Consider the following 18,009-nt stretch of genomic DNA (forward strand, 5'->3'; position numbering starts at 1 on the left):
GTGCTGAGATTTTCTCAGGCGGCTGGGATTTCAGCTGCCCTAGTTTGAGAACCTGAATTAAATCCTCTTTGATATACCCTTTGAAGTGCCAAAAAGTGGAATATGAAAATCGAAATAAATAAATAAATGAGGGTAGATAGCAGGTCTTCCACTTCCAAAATAAATGGGAAATCTAGTCCTAGGTTGGGAGAGACAGGATGTGAGATATAGTGGAAACTGCAGGTAATAGGAGCAGCACAGGCAAGAAGAGTCAATGGAGTTAATGGCAGGGGATGGAGGAAAAAACTTCCTGCTACCTTCCCCTCATCTCCCCAGTTGACAGTGTAAGCTCAATCCATGTAATCTGTATAGCCTTTGCTTTGTTTTAAACCACTTCTGCATACATCTTGTTAGCAGCATAATACCATATATTACATGGACATATCGGTAAACACATGTAAAATCATATTTCAGCATCTAATAATAGTTTTGATGAAAGATGATATGTAAACCAAACAGGATAAATAACCTATACTTTCATGCTTCAGAAGAGAGGTGGAAAACATTAGATTTGCCATAATTGGGTCAGACCAAAGATCTATCAAGTCCAGTGTCCTGCTTCCAACAGTGGTCAATCCAGGTCACAAATACCTGGCAGGATCCCAAACAGTAGATAGATCACATGCTGCTAACCCCCGGGATAAGTAGTGGCTTTTCCCAAGTCTATCTGGTTAGTAACAGTTTATAGACTTCTCTAGTAACTTGTTCAAACTTTTTAAAATCCAGCTATGCTAGCTGCTTTTAGCATGTCTTTTGGCAACGAATTCCAGAGCTTAATTGTTGTTGAGTGAAAAATAATTTTCTCCGGTTAGCTTTTTTTTTTTTTTTAAATTTACTGTTTATTAGCAGAAAAAAGATCAACAATACAAATTGTCTATAAGTCATTAATACACACCAGTAGAAAAAAAGAATAGTGTACATACATTTCACAACTGTACACACGTGTATTCTGACATCCCAAAACCGAAATTGAGATACAGGATATAATTTACAAACTCAGGAACCCACCTTTCATTATCGACCAGGTTGACTTTTTTTGTCCTTTCCCTTAAGCTATCCTTACCTCCTTCCCAATCCCCCTTCTACCATAACAACTGATAGCATAAGCAATGGCTTTCACAATTCTACCCAGCCCCAAAAGAACCTGACCTCTGGTGTTCCAGCCCAGTGTCTAAAGAATCCTACCATTGGATAAATGATGCCCAGATAGCCTCACATTTCTGAAGATCCTCATGAAGAAGAGTTGTTAATTTGTACATGTTGAAAAGACGTGTTAATCTCAGTTGTAAATGTAGCTTCTGACGCACTTCAATCTTGCGCCTCCAGGCTGCAAGCTCGCAGTGCGTCCCAACTATGATATGAAATATCAAATGCATATAGAGTTTATCAGTATCTTGTAAGCCAGTCATGATCAAAAGTAATTTACAGAATAAAGAGACTTTAACTCCAATGAACTCATGCAAAAGATCTGTAACCATTTCCCAATATGTCCTCCCCGCTTGGACCATGTCCACCACAAGTGGATGAAACTGCCTTCTGCAGCCATAGTTATGCCAGCAGTATGCATCAATTCCCTTATACATCTTAGCTAGCTTAGTGGAGTCATATACTCCCTGTATAATAACTTATAATCATTTTCTAGTATCAAGGTAGGCACAGAGCTTTTCCCAGTCAACTGGAAGCAGTTATCCCATTCAGAATCTTCAAATTGTTCCGAGAAATCCTTCTCCCACACTAAGATATAGTTCGGTTTAGACCCTGCAACACCACGTAACATATCGTAAAGTTTAGAAATCATTTTGTCCAATTTATAAGCTCAGGAACAGCAAACCTGAAACATAGATTTACTTTTGCGAAGATCTACAACAACCCCTTTGGAGACTACAAAGGAAGCTAATTGCAAATAGCTAAATCTATCCTTTTCCTGCAAAGGGAAAAACCTGTTGCAGATTTGCAAAAGAAACAGTAGAACCCCCATGCCAAACCTTTTCTAACCTATAGCCTTCCAAAAATCCACCGCTGACAGTGACTTACCTGGTGGGAATTCTTAGTGTAAAAAAAGGAAGAAAGATACCAGAATTGCTTAGCACGAAATTGATACCAAATTCTCAGGGATTGTAATGTGAAAGGACAACCTCTGCTAAGCCCGCTCTCTAATTTCCCAGATCGCCAAATAAGTATCTCAGTTGGTGGTAACCCTGACATATCCCTCTCCAAATCTATCCAAACCTTGTGCTTGGATCTGTAGTACCGTTCCCATATCGTTCTTAACTAAAAGGCAGCATAATAAAATTCTAATTTTGGGATGCCCAAACCTCCCTGACCTTTCGGTCTGTATAGCATCTCTCTAGTTACCTTAGGAGGTCTCTTTTAAGACTCTCGTCGGTATAACTAAAGGCAGAATTTTAAAAAAGTAGCAGAATCTGGGCAGAATATTCATCTTGGCAACAAAGCTTCTGCCAAACTAAAATAATGGGAGGCGTTCCTACCTCTCTATATCCTGTAATATCCCTTTATATAAAGGGGTAAAATTAAGGTCAAACAGTCTTGACAAATCCAGACTCAATCGAACCCCAAGATAGTTCACACTCCCGGTTGTCCATTTAAAGGGCAGAGAACAGCAGAGGTTATTAGCAACTCCCCATCCAAAGTTATATTCAAAATTTCAGATTTGTCTTCATTGACTTTAAATCCAGATATTGATCCGAAACATCTCATTTCCTCAAATAAAGTAAACAAAGATTTTTCAGGATTTATCAAAGTGAACATCAGATCATCTGCAAATAAAGCCATTTTGTAAAACTTCCCTGAAATCTCTAGCCCTTTAAGGTCATCATTATTCCATATTTTCTTGGCAAAAGGTTCCAATGAAAGGGCAAACAATGGGCACCCTTGCCTTGTGCCTCAACCCACTAAAAAAAAGGTTCAGAGTTAACCCGGGTACAGGCTTTCGGATGATCATAAAGCGCTTTAATCCAGGTCAAGAAAAAAGATCCCAGACCCATTCTATGAAGCACCTGAAATAGATAAGCCCAATGAACCCTATCAAACGCTTTCTTGGCATCCACTGCCAGTAGAACTGCTGGGATATTACGATATTTTACCCACCAAGTAAGATCCAAGACCTTCCGCATGTTATCAGCCACAAGTCTGCTGGCGACAACACCTGACTGATCTCCAAGAATAAGGAGAAGAGCAGTTATCCCCAGGCAAGAAGAAAGAACCTTCGCTAGAATCTTAAGGTCTAGATTAATAAGAGAGATAGGTCTGTAAGACCTGCATAGTGAGGGGTCTTGGCAGTCCTTTGCCAATACCGTTATGCTGGTTACATTCTCCCCCCTTGCTAGAGAGCCACCTTCTCTAAGGAAATTAAACATAGAGGCCTTTGGTTTTATGAATGCTGCTTTACATACTTTATAAAATTTGGCAGAATAGCCATTGAGGCCTGTTGTTTTCCCCAACTTTAAATCCGAGATAAACTCGAGGATCTCATCCTCCCTAATTGGTGCATTTAAGTGTTCTCTGGCTTCCTCCCGCAAGATGGACAAAATGACCCAGTGTATGTAATTTTCAATGTCTATATCCTTGATACCCCTAACTAACGCATAGAGTTCCCCATAAAATCGGGCAAATCTATCCAAAATCTTCTTCCTATCATACAGCATACTACCCCTTTTATCCTTTATCTTAAGAATCTGATTTTGCCTAACCTGATTTTTTAAGATGCCTGGCCAAGATATGGCCTGCCTTATTGCCAAATTCAAAGAACCTCTGTTTAACCTGTGCCATCTGGGATGCAATTTCTGCCATATCCAGAGCCTTCAGTTCCTGAAGGACAGCTTCAAGCGTTAACCTCGTTTGTCCCCACTGACATCTCTTATGCTTTACCTCCAATTTATTTATTTGGGATAGCAACTGTAGGCGTTGCTCTGATTTCTGTTTTTATTTAAGGAATGATGCATGAGATGTTAGTTTACCCCACACCCACAGCTTTCATACCTTTCATCCCCAGTATCATTTAATAAGAAATGTTGTTGTATATCTTTCATTAGCACGCCATTAAACTCCTTATCTGAAAGCCTCCAGAAACTACCACCCTTGAGCCACTTAACCACCTGAAATTCCACCCAAATTAATGTGTGATCAGACCAGGTAATATTCCCTATATCCATAGAGTGAACATTATTCACTAACAGTGTATCTACCGAGGAATTATCTATGTGGGAATAAGAGTCTTGGACATGAGAATAGAAAGTATAATCCCTCAACCTCCATAAATCCAGCAACCCCCATTTACTGAGCAGTTCCTTCAAACTCTGTCTCTGCATGTGAGAAGATACACCAACACCACTAGAATTATCTAAGTAGGGATATCCGGTTAAATTAAAATCCCCCCCCCCCCCCCAATGAGACTTGTCCTTCCGCCCAACCCTCCAATGTGTCTGAGATAGTATGAGGAAAGGCCCTGTGGTGTGCATTAGGAGCATAGAGATTTACCATAGTAAGCTGTTCCCCCATTGATTAACACCTTCAACATCACAAATCTCCCGTAACATCTCCGAGTACAGCTTTCACATCTACAATAAGATTATGGGCGAATAAAATCCCCACCCCACCATATTTATTATCCTTAGTAGCGGGTGCATGATATTGGTGTGGAAAATCTACTGGACTGCAAGAGGCGAAGATCTCTGGCTTTTAAGTGAGTTTCCTGGCAAAAAAATCAAATTTGTCTTTAAAGCAGCGGCCTCTTTCAGCAAGTTTACATTTGTTGGGAGAGTTAAGCCCTTTGGCATTTAAGGATATAATCTTAAGAGTCACCATGAGAGCAAAATTAAATGGAAACCCTTAAAAGACCACTGTAGAACCTGCCAACAGCACAAATGCACTAGTCTTATGGTTACACTCATAGATCTATTCAGTGGATCACTAAACCTGTGGAGCCCAGAACCAAAGCCAACCTTACACACCCCTCCCATCCCCCAAACCCACCTGGCATCTATTCCCTACTAGGTGCTGCACGCCTCCATGCAGGAAAATCACCATCTGATATGGCAACCCAGCCTCCCAGCTCCATCATTGCCTCATGGCATCCAAGCTAGCGGAGGTGCATAATGACTAAACACCCTGCTTTAATAAACTATGTAGAAAAAATGTAACCTTACCCAGCATGCCCAAAAAAGGCATTTTCCCCAAACCCAAACACAGAAATGCCATTCTCTAAGAACCTCAAAAAAGCTCCTGAAAACTGTCTCTCATCCAACACTCGCTGTTCCAGGTGACAAGCGATCATCTGGTTGTCTTCTGAGGCATCAGTTGGATCCTGGGACCCCCTGCCATAATGGTCAATCTCCTTTCTTCCCGAAATTGGCATGATAGGACTCCGGGATTTCCCCATCTGGAACAGTTATCCCCGCTTTACACAGAAAAGTCATATCTTCTTACACTGACTTTACTTTGGCAGAAGCAGCCCCCACGGAGAATTGAAGACCAAAAGGAAAAGTCCTTTGGTACTTGATAGCCTCATGCTTTAGTATAGAGATAACATGGCGGAAGTCCCTGTGCTTGCATATAGGAATCATTGAGAGATCCTGAAATATTTCCACCAGGTGACCATGCCACTGAATCTGGCCTTTTGTCCTGGCCATTAGAGCGATTTTCTCTTTTAAACTAAAGACATGGAAACAAACTATTATGTCACGGGGAAGGTTGCCCCTAGGCTGCCCGAGTGCTCTGTGTGCTCTCTCAAGCTTAATAGTTGGCAGGGACTCAGCTGTGTCTTCCATATCCAAAAGCTGTGTGCAGATACTTGTGACTACTTGGAAACAATCTGCAAAAGCAGGCAACTCTGGGACACCTCTAAAATGCAGGTTAGATCTCCTTGATCTATTTTCTAAGTCTTCCATGCGATCTTCTAATCCCATTAGCAAGCGAGATAGGTAAGTTATTTCTTCCCGACTCGATGCGGCTACAGTATCATGGTTTTCCGTTTGCGTCTCCTGCTCAGCCGCACGGTGCCCCAGTTCAGCGATTTCCCCGTGCACCTTTGAGATCATCGCTTTGAATTCCAGTTTTATTCTCCCCATGTCTTGGCGGAAATCACCGAACCAGTGTTGAAATTCTGCTCTTGTTAGCATCCCTTCCTCCTCCTCTGCAGTACAGTCGATACCACCTCTGCGGCCCTCCTCCAAGGCCTTTCTCCTCAGCAAGATCGAGAACCTTGACACATCCCAATTTGCGAAAGAGAATTTCTTCAGGTCTGTTTTTTTATTGGACTGGGACATCGTTATAAGATTAGAGCTCATGCTGAGGCATAGCGCTCTGATTTAAAGGCACTAAATCCCTCGGATGTGGATAGATTATTATATCGGGCTAGGAGCTCCACATTTAAGCTGCCACCATCACATACTCCCTCTCCGGTTTGCTTTAAATGTGCTATTTACTGACTTCATGGCGTGTCCCCTAGTCTTGTTTTTTTTGTTTTAAACTAATCAATTCACATTTACCTCTTCTAATCCATTCAAGATTTTATAGATTTCTATCATATCACCCTTGGTCATCTCTCCTCCAAGCTGAAGAGCCCTAATCTCTAGCCTTTCCTCATAGGGGAGCTGTTCCATCCCATTTATCATTTTGGTCTTCCTTTTCTATACCTTTTTCAGTTCAACTATATCTTTTTTGAGATGCAGCAACCAGAATTGTACACAGTACTCTAGGTGTGGTCTCGTCACGTAGCGATACAGAGGCATTATGACATTTTCCGTTTTATTCTCCATTCCTTTCCTAATAATTCCTAACATTCTGTTTGCTTTCTTGACCGCCACTGCACACCAAGGTGAGGGTTTCAAAATATTGTCCACAATGATCCTTTTCTCCTAGGACAAGCAGGATGATAGTCTTCATACATGGTGACATCATCTGATGGAGCCCGGCACAGAAAACTTATGTCAAAGTTTCTAGAACTTTGACTAGGCACACAGAGCATTTATTTATGTAGATTTTTATTTTCCGCTTTTCGGCACTATAGGTAATTCCCTATCCCCACAGGCCTTACAATCTAAGGAGCCAATGCAAAATAAATCACGGAAAGCGGGTGCTGAAAAGTAAGCGCCTGCAAGGGGGGCACCATGCAATATCCAAATTAGGGGGTCGTGCTAGCAAGGAGGCGCTAGGGTCGCTTGTGTGACCTTAGCGCCTCCTTGCTAACGCGACCCCGCTGCGGCTGCCGCTTATGGATGGCCATTTTCATTACTGGCAGACGGCCGGTTATGAAACCGACTGACGCCGGTAAATTCAGCATCGGTCTTCATATCTCGGCGATCTGCCAAGTTATTTATTTATTTATTTTAACTTAAAAAAAAAAGTACAGAAAAGCAGTTTTTTCTGCTTTTCTGTACTTATTATAGCTGAGCGATAAATGTGCGTCTGAGACGCACATTTATTTTTTTGCATGCGGAGTGAATGAGTAAGAGGCTCATTCACATGCATTTGCATGTGATGAGCGCTATTACATTCACTCCATGTCCACGGGTTAAATAGGCACTAATCCCCCTATTGCATTAGGGAGTGGATTAGCGCCTATTTAACCCGCGTTGGAGTGCAGGTTATACTGCACTCCAACATAAAAAAAAACTTAAAATTCTGCACACAAAAACTTAAAATTCTGCAAACTTTATATTGGTCAAAATAACACAATTTAGATGGCAGTCTTTAAGGAATTACATTTTAAATTAATACAGAAAAAAGTTATTACTTAGAGATGCAGAATTTTAAATATTTTGAGCAGAATTTCCCTATAAATTCACTGTAAGAGTGTCCCTTCCACTCGCTCTCCCTACTCCCCTGGTCACTTTGCCCTCTTAGGCCCCAACTCCTCCACCTGCCAGTATCTCTCCTCTCCACCTCTAGGCTCAACCCCTTCCACTCTATCGCTGGTCCCAGAGTTTGACCCCGTTCTCAGGACGCCTCTCACACAGGCTCCCTCTGTCCCTCCCTCTCTCACACACATGCTCCCTCTCTCTAGTACACATACACACACCCTCATACAGGCTCCTCACACTCTCACACATACACATACACACACACATCCCCTCATACAGGGCCCTCTCTCTTGCATACACACCCACACAAGCTCCCTTTCTCTCTCACACATACATCCTCACACAGGCTACCTATGTCTCTCTCTCATGCACCCCTTCACACAGGCTGTCTCTCACACATACACAATCCCTTCACACAGGCTAGCACGCTCATATACATACGATCCCTTTTTCATATACATGCGCTCCCAATCTCTCACACACATACACACTCCTTCACAATCTCCTCATGTAGGCTCCCTCTCTCTGGCACCCACACTCAAGCATCCCCCCCCCCCCAACACTCTCTTACCTCCCCTGTTCTTTCACACCCCTCCCCCCTCCCCTCTTCATTGTCACCGCGAGCGGAGCGCATCCCGCAGCACATGGGGGGCCTTCATCTTCGCTGCAAATGGCACACTGGAGCCTTCATCGTCGCCACGAGTGGAGCGCATCCCTCAGCACATGGGGGCCTTCAGCTTCATGTGCTCCATTCGCGGCATGCCGGGGTCTCCTCTGCCATTTTCTGCACAGAATTTGGCAATTCTACGTGGGGGTGGGGAATTCTGCGCAGAATTCTCCCAGGTCTAAATATAGAGTAGCCTTAGGAAGATACTGCTAAGCACAACAGCAGCCCCGGGTTTCTTCTTACAGAAAGGAAGGGTTCATCAGATACAAATAGACTGGATAGTCTGTTAAAATAAAATGTGGTGGGTACAAAGGAATACTTAACAGCAGCTCTGTAATAGCATCAATTACTAATCAGACCCATTATAATTATATCTTAGCCCAATATTAGGTTTGGGGGTTTTTTTTTTTGGTCAATCAGGGCTTGGGATTTGCTAGCCAGTTGACTATCTGTCTGTAATTTGCCAATCAGTTACAATTTACATTTCCCATCCAATCAGGGCTTGTGTTTCCCATCTCTTTTAGTATTATCAGTGGTTTGAGTCCTTAACTTGCTCATTGTTCTTGTAATGTTTACATACTCCACAGAACCCAAAGGCCAGAAAGCCATTGACTGACTTTGTCCTAAAACATTTAGAACAAATGCCATTGTGTTAGTGAACTGTTAGGTGTTTGTGGTCCAGAGTTACTGCAATAGGTAGTTTCAAATTAACTTGATTAACGTAATGATTACATAGAAGTCAGAAAAAAGATACATATATATTGGAGAGTATAGTATCCTAGTGATTTAAGAATGGACTGAGAGCTAAGGAAACTAGGTTTCACATTCACTTCCACTGACATTCATTGTGACCTTGGGCAAGTCACTTTATCTCTCTTTGTCTCAGGTACCCACTTACATTGTTAGCTCTTTGGTGTAGGGTCTCATTGTACTTGCAATAAAAAAAAATGTGGTAAGCTGCCTTGAACATTACTTGAAAGAGTGGGCTAAAAATCCAAAATTGTTTATTTTGTAATTATCTACATACAATACAACATTGTTAATGTTAAAGTGCCATGTGCACTTGAGATATAAGGAAACAAATTAATCCAGTCATTGTTTTGAGGTTTCATCCAGAACTGGAGCTTTTAGTCAGATATTTAGATTTTGTGAACTGTTTTGAGAAATCCTTCACCCTTCAAAAAAGATAGTGGGTAGAAATCTGAGAATATTATTATAGTTATAAATAGTGGAAAGCTCTAATACCTGCCTTGGTCCTGGAGAAAACAGGATTCTTTGTAGGCTGAAATACGCTTTGTTTGACTAAAAGGAAAACAATGCATATGTTTTGTGCATGAACTTTGAAGGCCATGTATGTCCTTCACATATACCCAAGATACAGGACCTGTGTATTGTCCAAAACTCATGTATAACATCAACTTCAGTTAAAAGTATCTCAACCTGAAAATATTCTCTTCTTTCACCTGCCTATGTGCATTTACCACTCATGTGAAGTCTGCTCTCCTTTCCAGTTTTTATTCTACAACCCGTTCAGGCATGGCTTTCTTGCTTGAGTTGCATGCCTTGATATGCTGGTGAATGGTATAGCATCACATCTTTTTTTTTTTTTTTGTCTTCCTCTGAGCCTTTCCCGCCACTTGCATTTCCCATACCTTTCTGCTGATGTAACATCTCTTCTTTTCACTTGTACAAATCACCTTAATCTTTTCTTACCCTCTCTTCTTGTAACCTTAGCCACCTTCAGCCTTTTCCCGGTTCTTCATTCTGGACCTTGTCATTTGCATGCTTTGGGTGATATGAAGAGAAGCCTCTTTTCCCCTGTCACACCCATTGCTTCTTGTTCTTTCTTTCTTTTGCTTCAACATACGGTGCAGAGTCTGTACTGGTTATAACTGCAAATAATCTCTGATTATTTCTCTGAGGACGAGCAGGATGATAGTCCACACACATGGGTGTCATCAGATGGAACCCCGATGCGGAAAACTTATGTCAACGTTTCTAGAACTTTGACTAGGCATACTGAGCATGCCCAGTGTGTCTTATACCATGTGGCCATGCGGGGTCCCTCTCCAGTCTCTCTTTTTATGTGGAGCTGTAAACTTCACTGTGTGAATGAGCTCATTTTTGGCTGTTTTTGTCCTTGTTAAAAACGTTTTCCTTTTTCTTGCATTCTTCGCAGTTTTTCTATGCTGTTCTGTTGCTTCGTCCCTCTCTCTGCCATTCCGGTAGTGCTCCTAGTCGGGGTTTTCAGTGGTTCGGGTAAGTTTCCTTTCATGGTCGATTCCCTGTGACAGCGGTGCATCAGTGCTGGCCATCGCTGCACCGCTGCCATCATTTTTGCTTCGTGCCCCTTTTGTTTCACATCTGGTTTTCAATGATGCCCCTGGTGCCCTAGGATCATGTCCATGACAGATCCACATAAGATATGTGTCCTGTTGCCTGGGAGCATCGCATGATGTTTGGGTTTGCTGCTTATGTGCCAAGATGACCTTGAAGGGACATCTGCTTTAACTTGACAAGATGGATCGGCTCTTCGGATCGAAGAAATCTGAGCCATCGACGGCATTGAAGGACCAAGGAGCCACACTGAGCCATCGACATTGGTGGGTCCGAAGGTTTCGACAATGCCATCGGCAGATAGGGGTGCCAGAGACCGACTACTTTCTATCTCCTCCAGGCCGAGGATGTCAGGTTCCTAGTCATCAGCCTCAGCACCGGGAAAAGACCGGGCCGCACATAGAGGGAAGTCGAAGCAGCATTGGCACCTGTCCCTGTCAGTGCACAATGCCAGGCACAGGGGTGTACTGGTTTATGCTGCAATGCCCCCAAAGCAACTCCTGCAGCAAGGAGTGCCAGTTCTCCATTGGTGCCAGGGGGTCTGCGATGGTCTCCATTGATCCTGATGCCAGTCACTGATCCACCTCGAGGGTCCAAAGAGATCTGGCTACCCCTTTTTCCTCCCATTCGTTGTTGGCAATAGCAACGTTCAAGGAGGAGTTGAAGCGCCAAGTCCAGGTGGCAGTGGACCAGGTGCTGCAGGTCTTCCATTCTGTGGCACTGACGGCACCAAACCTTGAGTCGCCTGTCCTCATACCACTTCTGGAGAAGCTCATTGTGCTCATCGATGCATTACTGACCCAGCTGGCATTGGTTCCTGGGACACTTTGAGGCCTCCCCCTACCGATACAGTGGTAGTCATCTGTTCTTCGCAGGAGGAGGCTCCACTGAGGTTGTTAGAGATGCTGAGGCCTGCTGCCCCCATCCAGTTTTACCAGTGCCTGCACTGGATGAAGGCCGAGCACCTAAGGGACCCGTTCCCTGTCGTTTACAGTGAGGATGAGGAACCTTATGATCCCTGGGTGGATGTTGCTTTGAAGTCGTCCTGCGAGAGTCTCCCATCAGATCCTTCTCCTTCAGAGGAGCAAAGGAAGTCTCCGCCTGAGGACTTGATCTTCGCAGGATTTGTGAGGGTGCTGGCGGAAGCCATCCCATTAATGGAAGATGATGCCAGGCACAAAATACTTGAGATCCTCTAGTATGTGGAGCCTCCTAATGAGATCATGGCAGTCTAGGTGTACGAGATACTTAAGGAGCTGCTGCTGAGGATATGGGAATGCCCCCTCACAGTGCCTCCCATTAATAAGAAGGCGGATGGGTCTACCTCATCCTGAAGACTACCAGATTTGATAAGTGTCAGCTGCCCTACCAGTCGGTGGTGGTCGAATCTGCCCTTAAGAGGGCCAAGCACTCTCGGATTCATTCCTCAGCACCCCCAGAGAAGGACCATAGAACGATGGATGCTCTTGGGAGGAAGGTGTTTTCAAGGTGCCATACTCATTGCTCGCATTACTGTCTACCAGCTCTCATGAGCCAGTATGCGCAGGATATAAGAACATAAGAAATTGCCATGCTGGGTCAGACCAAGGATCCATCAAGCCCAGCATCCTGTTTCTAACAGAGGCCAAAACCAGGCCACAAGAACCTGGCAAGTACCCAAACACCAAGAAGATCCCATGCTACTGATGCAATTAATAGCAGTGGCATCTGGAAGCAGGTGTAGAAAGTGGCCGAACAGCTGCCTCAGCAGCAGCAGGATATCCATTGTTGCTGGTGCATAAGGGCCTGGAGTGCGGAAAACACAAGGTCCGAGTGAGCTATGATGTTTTTGAAATGGCAGCGAGAGTCTCTGCAGCAGGAATCGGCATCCGCAGAATGGCATGGCTGTTGGCCTCTGATCTCCGATCAGAGGTACAGGAATGACTCGCTGACATGCCGTGTACTGGGTAGAATCTCTTTGGATATTGGGTGAGGGATGCCGTGGCCCAATTTCGGGACCACTATGAAACCCTCCAACAATTCTCCATCAGCACTCTGGATCCGTTGTCATCTTCTAGGGAGGCTGGCAAGGCAGGGGCCAAGGAAGTCTTTCTTTCACCAAAGGGAAGTACCATCCTCTGCCCCCTCGCTTCCGTCAACACCATCAGGGCTCCCATGGCCATCCCAGGCAGCAGAGAGCTCCCAAGCACCAGCTGGTCCCTCGGTCAACTCCAGGGATGGGGTTTTGATTGAGTCGTAGGGAGCATAGGCCAGTCAGAGATAGGCTGCGGTTCTTTTCGAACCAATGGTCCAGTATAACCTCGGACCGGTGGGTTCTTTCTATCGTCTGTTAAGGGTACCAAATGAATCTGTTGGGTGTCCTGCAAAATTGCCCTGTATGCCCGTTTTGGAAACTGGTAGCACATCAGGAGGTACTACTAGCGGAGCTCTCCTCTCTCTTAATGGCTATGGCGGTCGAGCCTTCTCACCAGGGCAAAGAGGGCGGGGATTTTTCTCCAGGTACTTCCTGATTCCAAAGAACAGGAGGACTCTGTCCCATCCTAGACCTAAGGGCCTTGAACAAGTTTCTAGAAAAAAAAAGTTCAAGATGGTTTCCCTGGGCACTTTGATCCCCCTTTTACTAAAAGAGGACTGGCTATGTTCCCTTGATCTAAAGGATGCATACACTTGTATCTCTGATTTGTGGTGGGAAAACAGCACTTCCAGTACTGGGTGTTGCCATTCGGGCTAGCATCAGCACCATAAGTGTTCATAAAATCCTGGGAGTGTATGTTTTCCCTTATCTGGATGATTAGCTGGTCAAGAGCACATCTCAGACAGGGGCCGCCAGGTCCATGCGCTTGACCATCTGGGTGTTGGCGTCACTAGGGTTTGTTTTCAACTACCCAAAGTTTCATCTCAGCCCGACACTTCAGTTGGACTTCATAGGAGCCCTGCTAGACATGGCTCAGGTCAAAGCCTTCCTGCCTTGTCAGAGGGCCGACACCTTGATGACCATAGTGGCAGAGATTCAGCAGAGCCAGCAGGTGTCAGCCTGGCACATGTTGAGGCTGTTGGGCCATATGACCGCAGCCGCCCCTGTCACTCCCTTGGCATGTCTACAAACGTGCAGAGCCCAGTAGAACCTGAGGTTGGAGTAGTGCCAGGCCACTTAGAGCCTCCAGGATTGCATCCGAGTCACCCCTTCTCTCCGGGACTCATTGTCCTGGTGGCGGGTACTTTCAAATCTGGAGCAGGGGATCTGTTTTCGAAGTTCCCTTACCCAATTTGTCTTAACCACGGATGCATCCACCCTGGGGTGGGGAGCTTATGTAGATGGGCTCGTTACCCAGGATCTCTAGTCTGCTCAGGAACGCTCTTGTCAAATCAACTTCCTGGAGCTTTGGGTGATCAGGTACGCACAACGGGCTTTCAGAGATCGACTGTCCAACAAAGTTGTCCTGATCCAAACAAATAGCCAGGTAGCCTTGTGTATGTGAACGAGCAGGGAGGCATGGGATTGTACCTACTATGTCAGGGAAGTGGTCCAGATCTGCTTGTGGGCCCTGTCCCATGGGATGGTGCTCAGGGCCATGTACCTGGCCAAGTTGGAGAACGTGGTAGTGGACAGGGGGTAGCGAGTGGTTTTTGGACCAGGGGGTAGCGAATCTGATATTCCACCTCTGGGAAAGCCTAGACGTAGATCTGCTCGCATCCTCTTGCAACAGGAAGGTGCCTCGGTTCTGCTCCCTGTACAGGTCAGATAGCAAATCAGCCTCGGATGCCCTTGCCAGTCATTGGGGCAAGGGTCTTCTATATGCGTATCCTCCAATTCCCTTTGTGGCAAAAACTGTCTTGAAGCTTTGTGAGGACAGGGGGACTATGATTCTCATAGACCCTCACTGTCCGAGACAGGCCAGGTTTCTACTCTTACAGGAGTTGTCCATCCGGAGACCGATCAATCTGGGACCTTCCCAGATCTCATCACACAAGATCAAGACAGGCTATGGCATTCCAACCTTCAGGCCCTTTTGCTCTCAGCCTGGATGTTGAGAGGTTAATCCTGCAGCCTCTTGATCTTCCTGAGGATGTGTCTCGGGTCCTGGTAGCTTCTAGAAAGCCTTCCACTAGAAAGTCCTTTGGACTAAACTGGAGGAGGTTTTCCATGTGGTGTGAGCAGAGGGCCCTAGATCCATTCTCTTGCCTCACACAAAAACTGCTTGATTACCTTCTACACCTATCGGAAGCTAGCTTAAACACTTTATTAGAGTTCATTTCAGTGCAATTGGCATATACCACAAAAGTGTAGATGGTTCGCCCATCTCTGTATAGCCTATAGTTGTACGTTTCATATGGAGCCTGCTTCAATTGAAGCCTCCCCTAAGGCTTCCCGCTGTGTCTTGGGACCTCAACGTGGTGTTAGCTCAGCTGATGAAATCTCCTTTTGAGCTGCTGAGCACCTGTGACCTGACATACCTGACCTGGAAGGTCATATTTTTGGTGGCAGTCACCTCAGCATGCAGGGTCAGTGAGTTCCAGGCCTTAGTGACTTATTTGCCTTACACTAAGTTTTATCATGACAGAGTTGTCTTGCGAACGCATTCTAAGTTCCTGCCTAAGGTGTGATGTACTTCCTTTTTAACCAGTCCATCATCCTGCCAACATTCTTCCTTAGGCCCAGTAGCACCAAGGCGAATAAGCACTGCACAGTTTGGTCTGCAAGTGAGCGTTAGCCTTCTACCTGGAGTAGACAGAAGCCATAGACAATCCACCCAACTTTTTATTTCTTTTGATAGGAATAGGTTCGGTGTTGCCGTTGCCAAACAGACACTATCTAGTTGGCTAGCATATTGCATATTCTTGTTATGGCTAAGTGGGACTGCATCTTTTGGGTCGTGTCAAGGCTCATTCTGTCAGTCATGACAGTGTCGGTGGTCCACTTGCAAGCATTTTCTGTGGAGGAGATCTGCAAAGCTGTGACATGGATTTTTTCCACACATTCATAACCCACTATTGTCTGGTTAGGGATGGCTGATGTGGCAGGTTTGGCCAGTTGTCTTTTGGAACCTGTTTGAGGTGTAGAACCCAACTGTCCCTTCCTAGGGCTCATTGTTTGGGTCCAGGCTGTCTCCCCCTCTGTTTTTAACAGCAGTGGCGTTGTGCCCGTTGGCACCTGTTGGGTGTCTGTTGGTCCCCTTTTTTGTTGGGAAGCGTCCTGTAGCTAGGGATTCACCCATGTGAGGACTACCGTCCTGCTTGTCCTTGGAGAAAGCAAAGTTGCTTACCTCTAACAGGTGTTCTCCGAGCACAGCAGGATGTTAGTCCTCATGAAACCCACCTGCCAGCCCACAGAGTTGGGGTTTCTCCTATTTTTTGTTTTATTTTTAATTCTGTGTTACAAGATTGGAGAGGGACCCCCATGTGGACGTGTGATATAGGGCACGCTTGGCTTGCTCAGTGTGCCTAGTCAAAGTTCTAGACACTTAGAGCTCCGATGAGGAAGCTCTGATGTCACCCACGTGTGAGGACTAACATCCTGCTGTCCTTGGAGAACACCTATTACAGGTAAGCAACTCTGCTTTCCTCCGGTTTATCTGGGGGTGCTACAGAGGCAGCGTTCAGAGGAGGAAGAAGTCATGGATACTGCTTAAGGGTGACACCGGGGGCTGGATTCAGGGCCAATAGTTGCAGGATTCTGGAAGAAACTCTGGTGCATGGCAACTGTCCCATGACCATAACTGTAATGACTGGACTGGGTATATTTTTTTTGGGCTGCGGGGGAAGGGAAGCTGAAATACCTGGGTAGTTGAGAGTGAATGCTCAGGGTACCAGATCTCAATCGTAGTTCTGATAGATCTAAAGTAGAAAGAAGCAAATGGAAACAACTGGTTCAACAAGAAATAATTTATAATCTGATTTTTTTTTTTTTTTTTCCCCACAGGAGTGAAGTTTTTTTCCTATTCCACGAGCATATTTAACCTCTGTGTGATGCCCTACATTGCTTTCAAGTCTGGAGCTGGCATGGAGAGCATGACCCTTCAGATTGCATTTTATAGTATTATCGGTTTCTTTACCTTTGTAACACCGGTTGCCATGCATCTCGTCACAAAGGGCTATGTAGTGCGCTTGTACCATAGGGCCAAGACTGACACATACACCGCTGTCACTTACAGCGTTCTTCTTACAGAAAAGAGAACTGCGTTCCACCAGAAAGATGTGAAGGTTCCAGGAGTCAGCAAAATGTTCACAACGTTTTATGCACAGGACAAGTCCATGTTAGTTAATCCAATGCTGTTTTCAAACCCACATGACTACAGTCATCTTATGGGCTATGACAAGCCCTTTACTTTTGACTTAGAAGAACTGAAAGATGCAAGTGAAAATAAGGTTTCACAACAGTAAATGTAAATTATGTTACACTTCTGTTGCTGTTGAGTGGATTTTCTTTTTTAATATATGCTTTTATATAAAATGAAGCTCACTACATCGCCATAAATATTTTATATAAACAAATCAGATTGAAGCATGAAGGCATGTTTATTTTGTTTTCAATTCCATGCCAGAAAACACATCAGAGCTCTAATCAGTAACTAATGAGGACCTGAGGTCCTTTATGCCCTACATTTCTGCTGTTCTCTTTCATTTATGATTCAAAGTCTCGTACATATGATGATGTGATTCCCCTTGATGTGTTGGGAGGAGGGAGAGAGGGATTGATGGACAGATGTATTTTGCTGAACTAGGTGACTGACTTAGCTAGATGTTCTGGACCAAAAAGGATTATGATTGTAAGAGAGAAAATTGTGGTAGATATTTATTGCCAAAACATGAAGAGGAACATTTGATATGGTTTGCAGTGTACACAGTTTTCTTTGGAATTAGCAGTGTTTCCTGCTGGCTGTGAAATAAAACTTTTGAACGGAGTACGGAGGACAAGTCTGTTTTACCTAACAACAGAGAGCAACAACAGAGACCCTTTCATGCACAGCTGTTCACTTGAAGAGAAAATCATATTTCAGTTTTAATGAGAGAAGATGGACCGGGTGTCCTTCTTAATTTATCTTTTTCTCTTGGCCTCATCAACCCCTTCTCTCTCATCACTAATTGTTTGCAGGTCCCAAAAGCAACTAATTGGTAATGAGGGGTTTTAACAAGATGGAGGACAGG

General features: G+C 44.6%; 1 protein-coding gene across 1 annotated transcript in view; it reads left to right on the plus strand.

Annotated features, from left to right (window-relative positions):
* The window catches only part of TMEM70 (transmembrane protein 70), a 30,175-nt gene extending 12,410 nt beyond the window's left edge, over positions 1-17,765 (plus strand). Inside the window, exon 3 of the mRNA XM_029591493.1 lies at positions 16,784-17,765. Within this exon, the coding sequence (XP_029447353.1) occupies positions 16,784-17,244 (461 nt within the window). The 3' untranslated portion in view covers positions 17,245-17,765. The remainder of the gene's footprint in view (positions 1-16,783) is intronic.
* Positions 17,766-18,009: the final 244 nt, after the last annotated feature.

Source organism: Rhinatrema bivittatum, chromosome 2 (assembly GCF_901001135.1).
Source record: "Rhinatrema bivittatum chromosome 2, aRhiBiv1.1, whole genome shotgun sequence".
Classification (NCBI taxonomy): Eukaryota; Metazoa; Chordata; class Amphibia; order Gymnophiona; family Rhinatrematidae; genus Rhinatrema; species Rhinatrema bivittatum.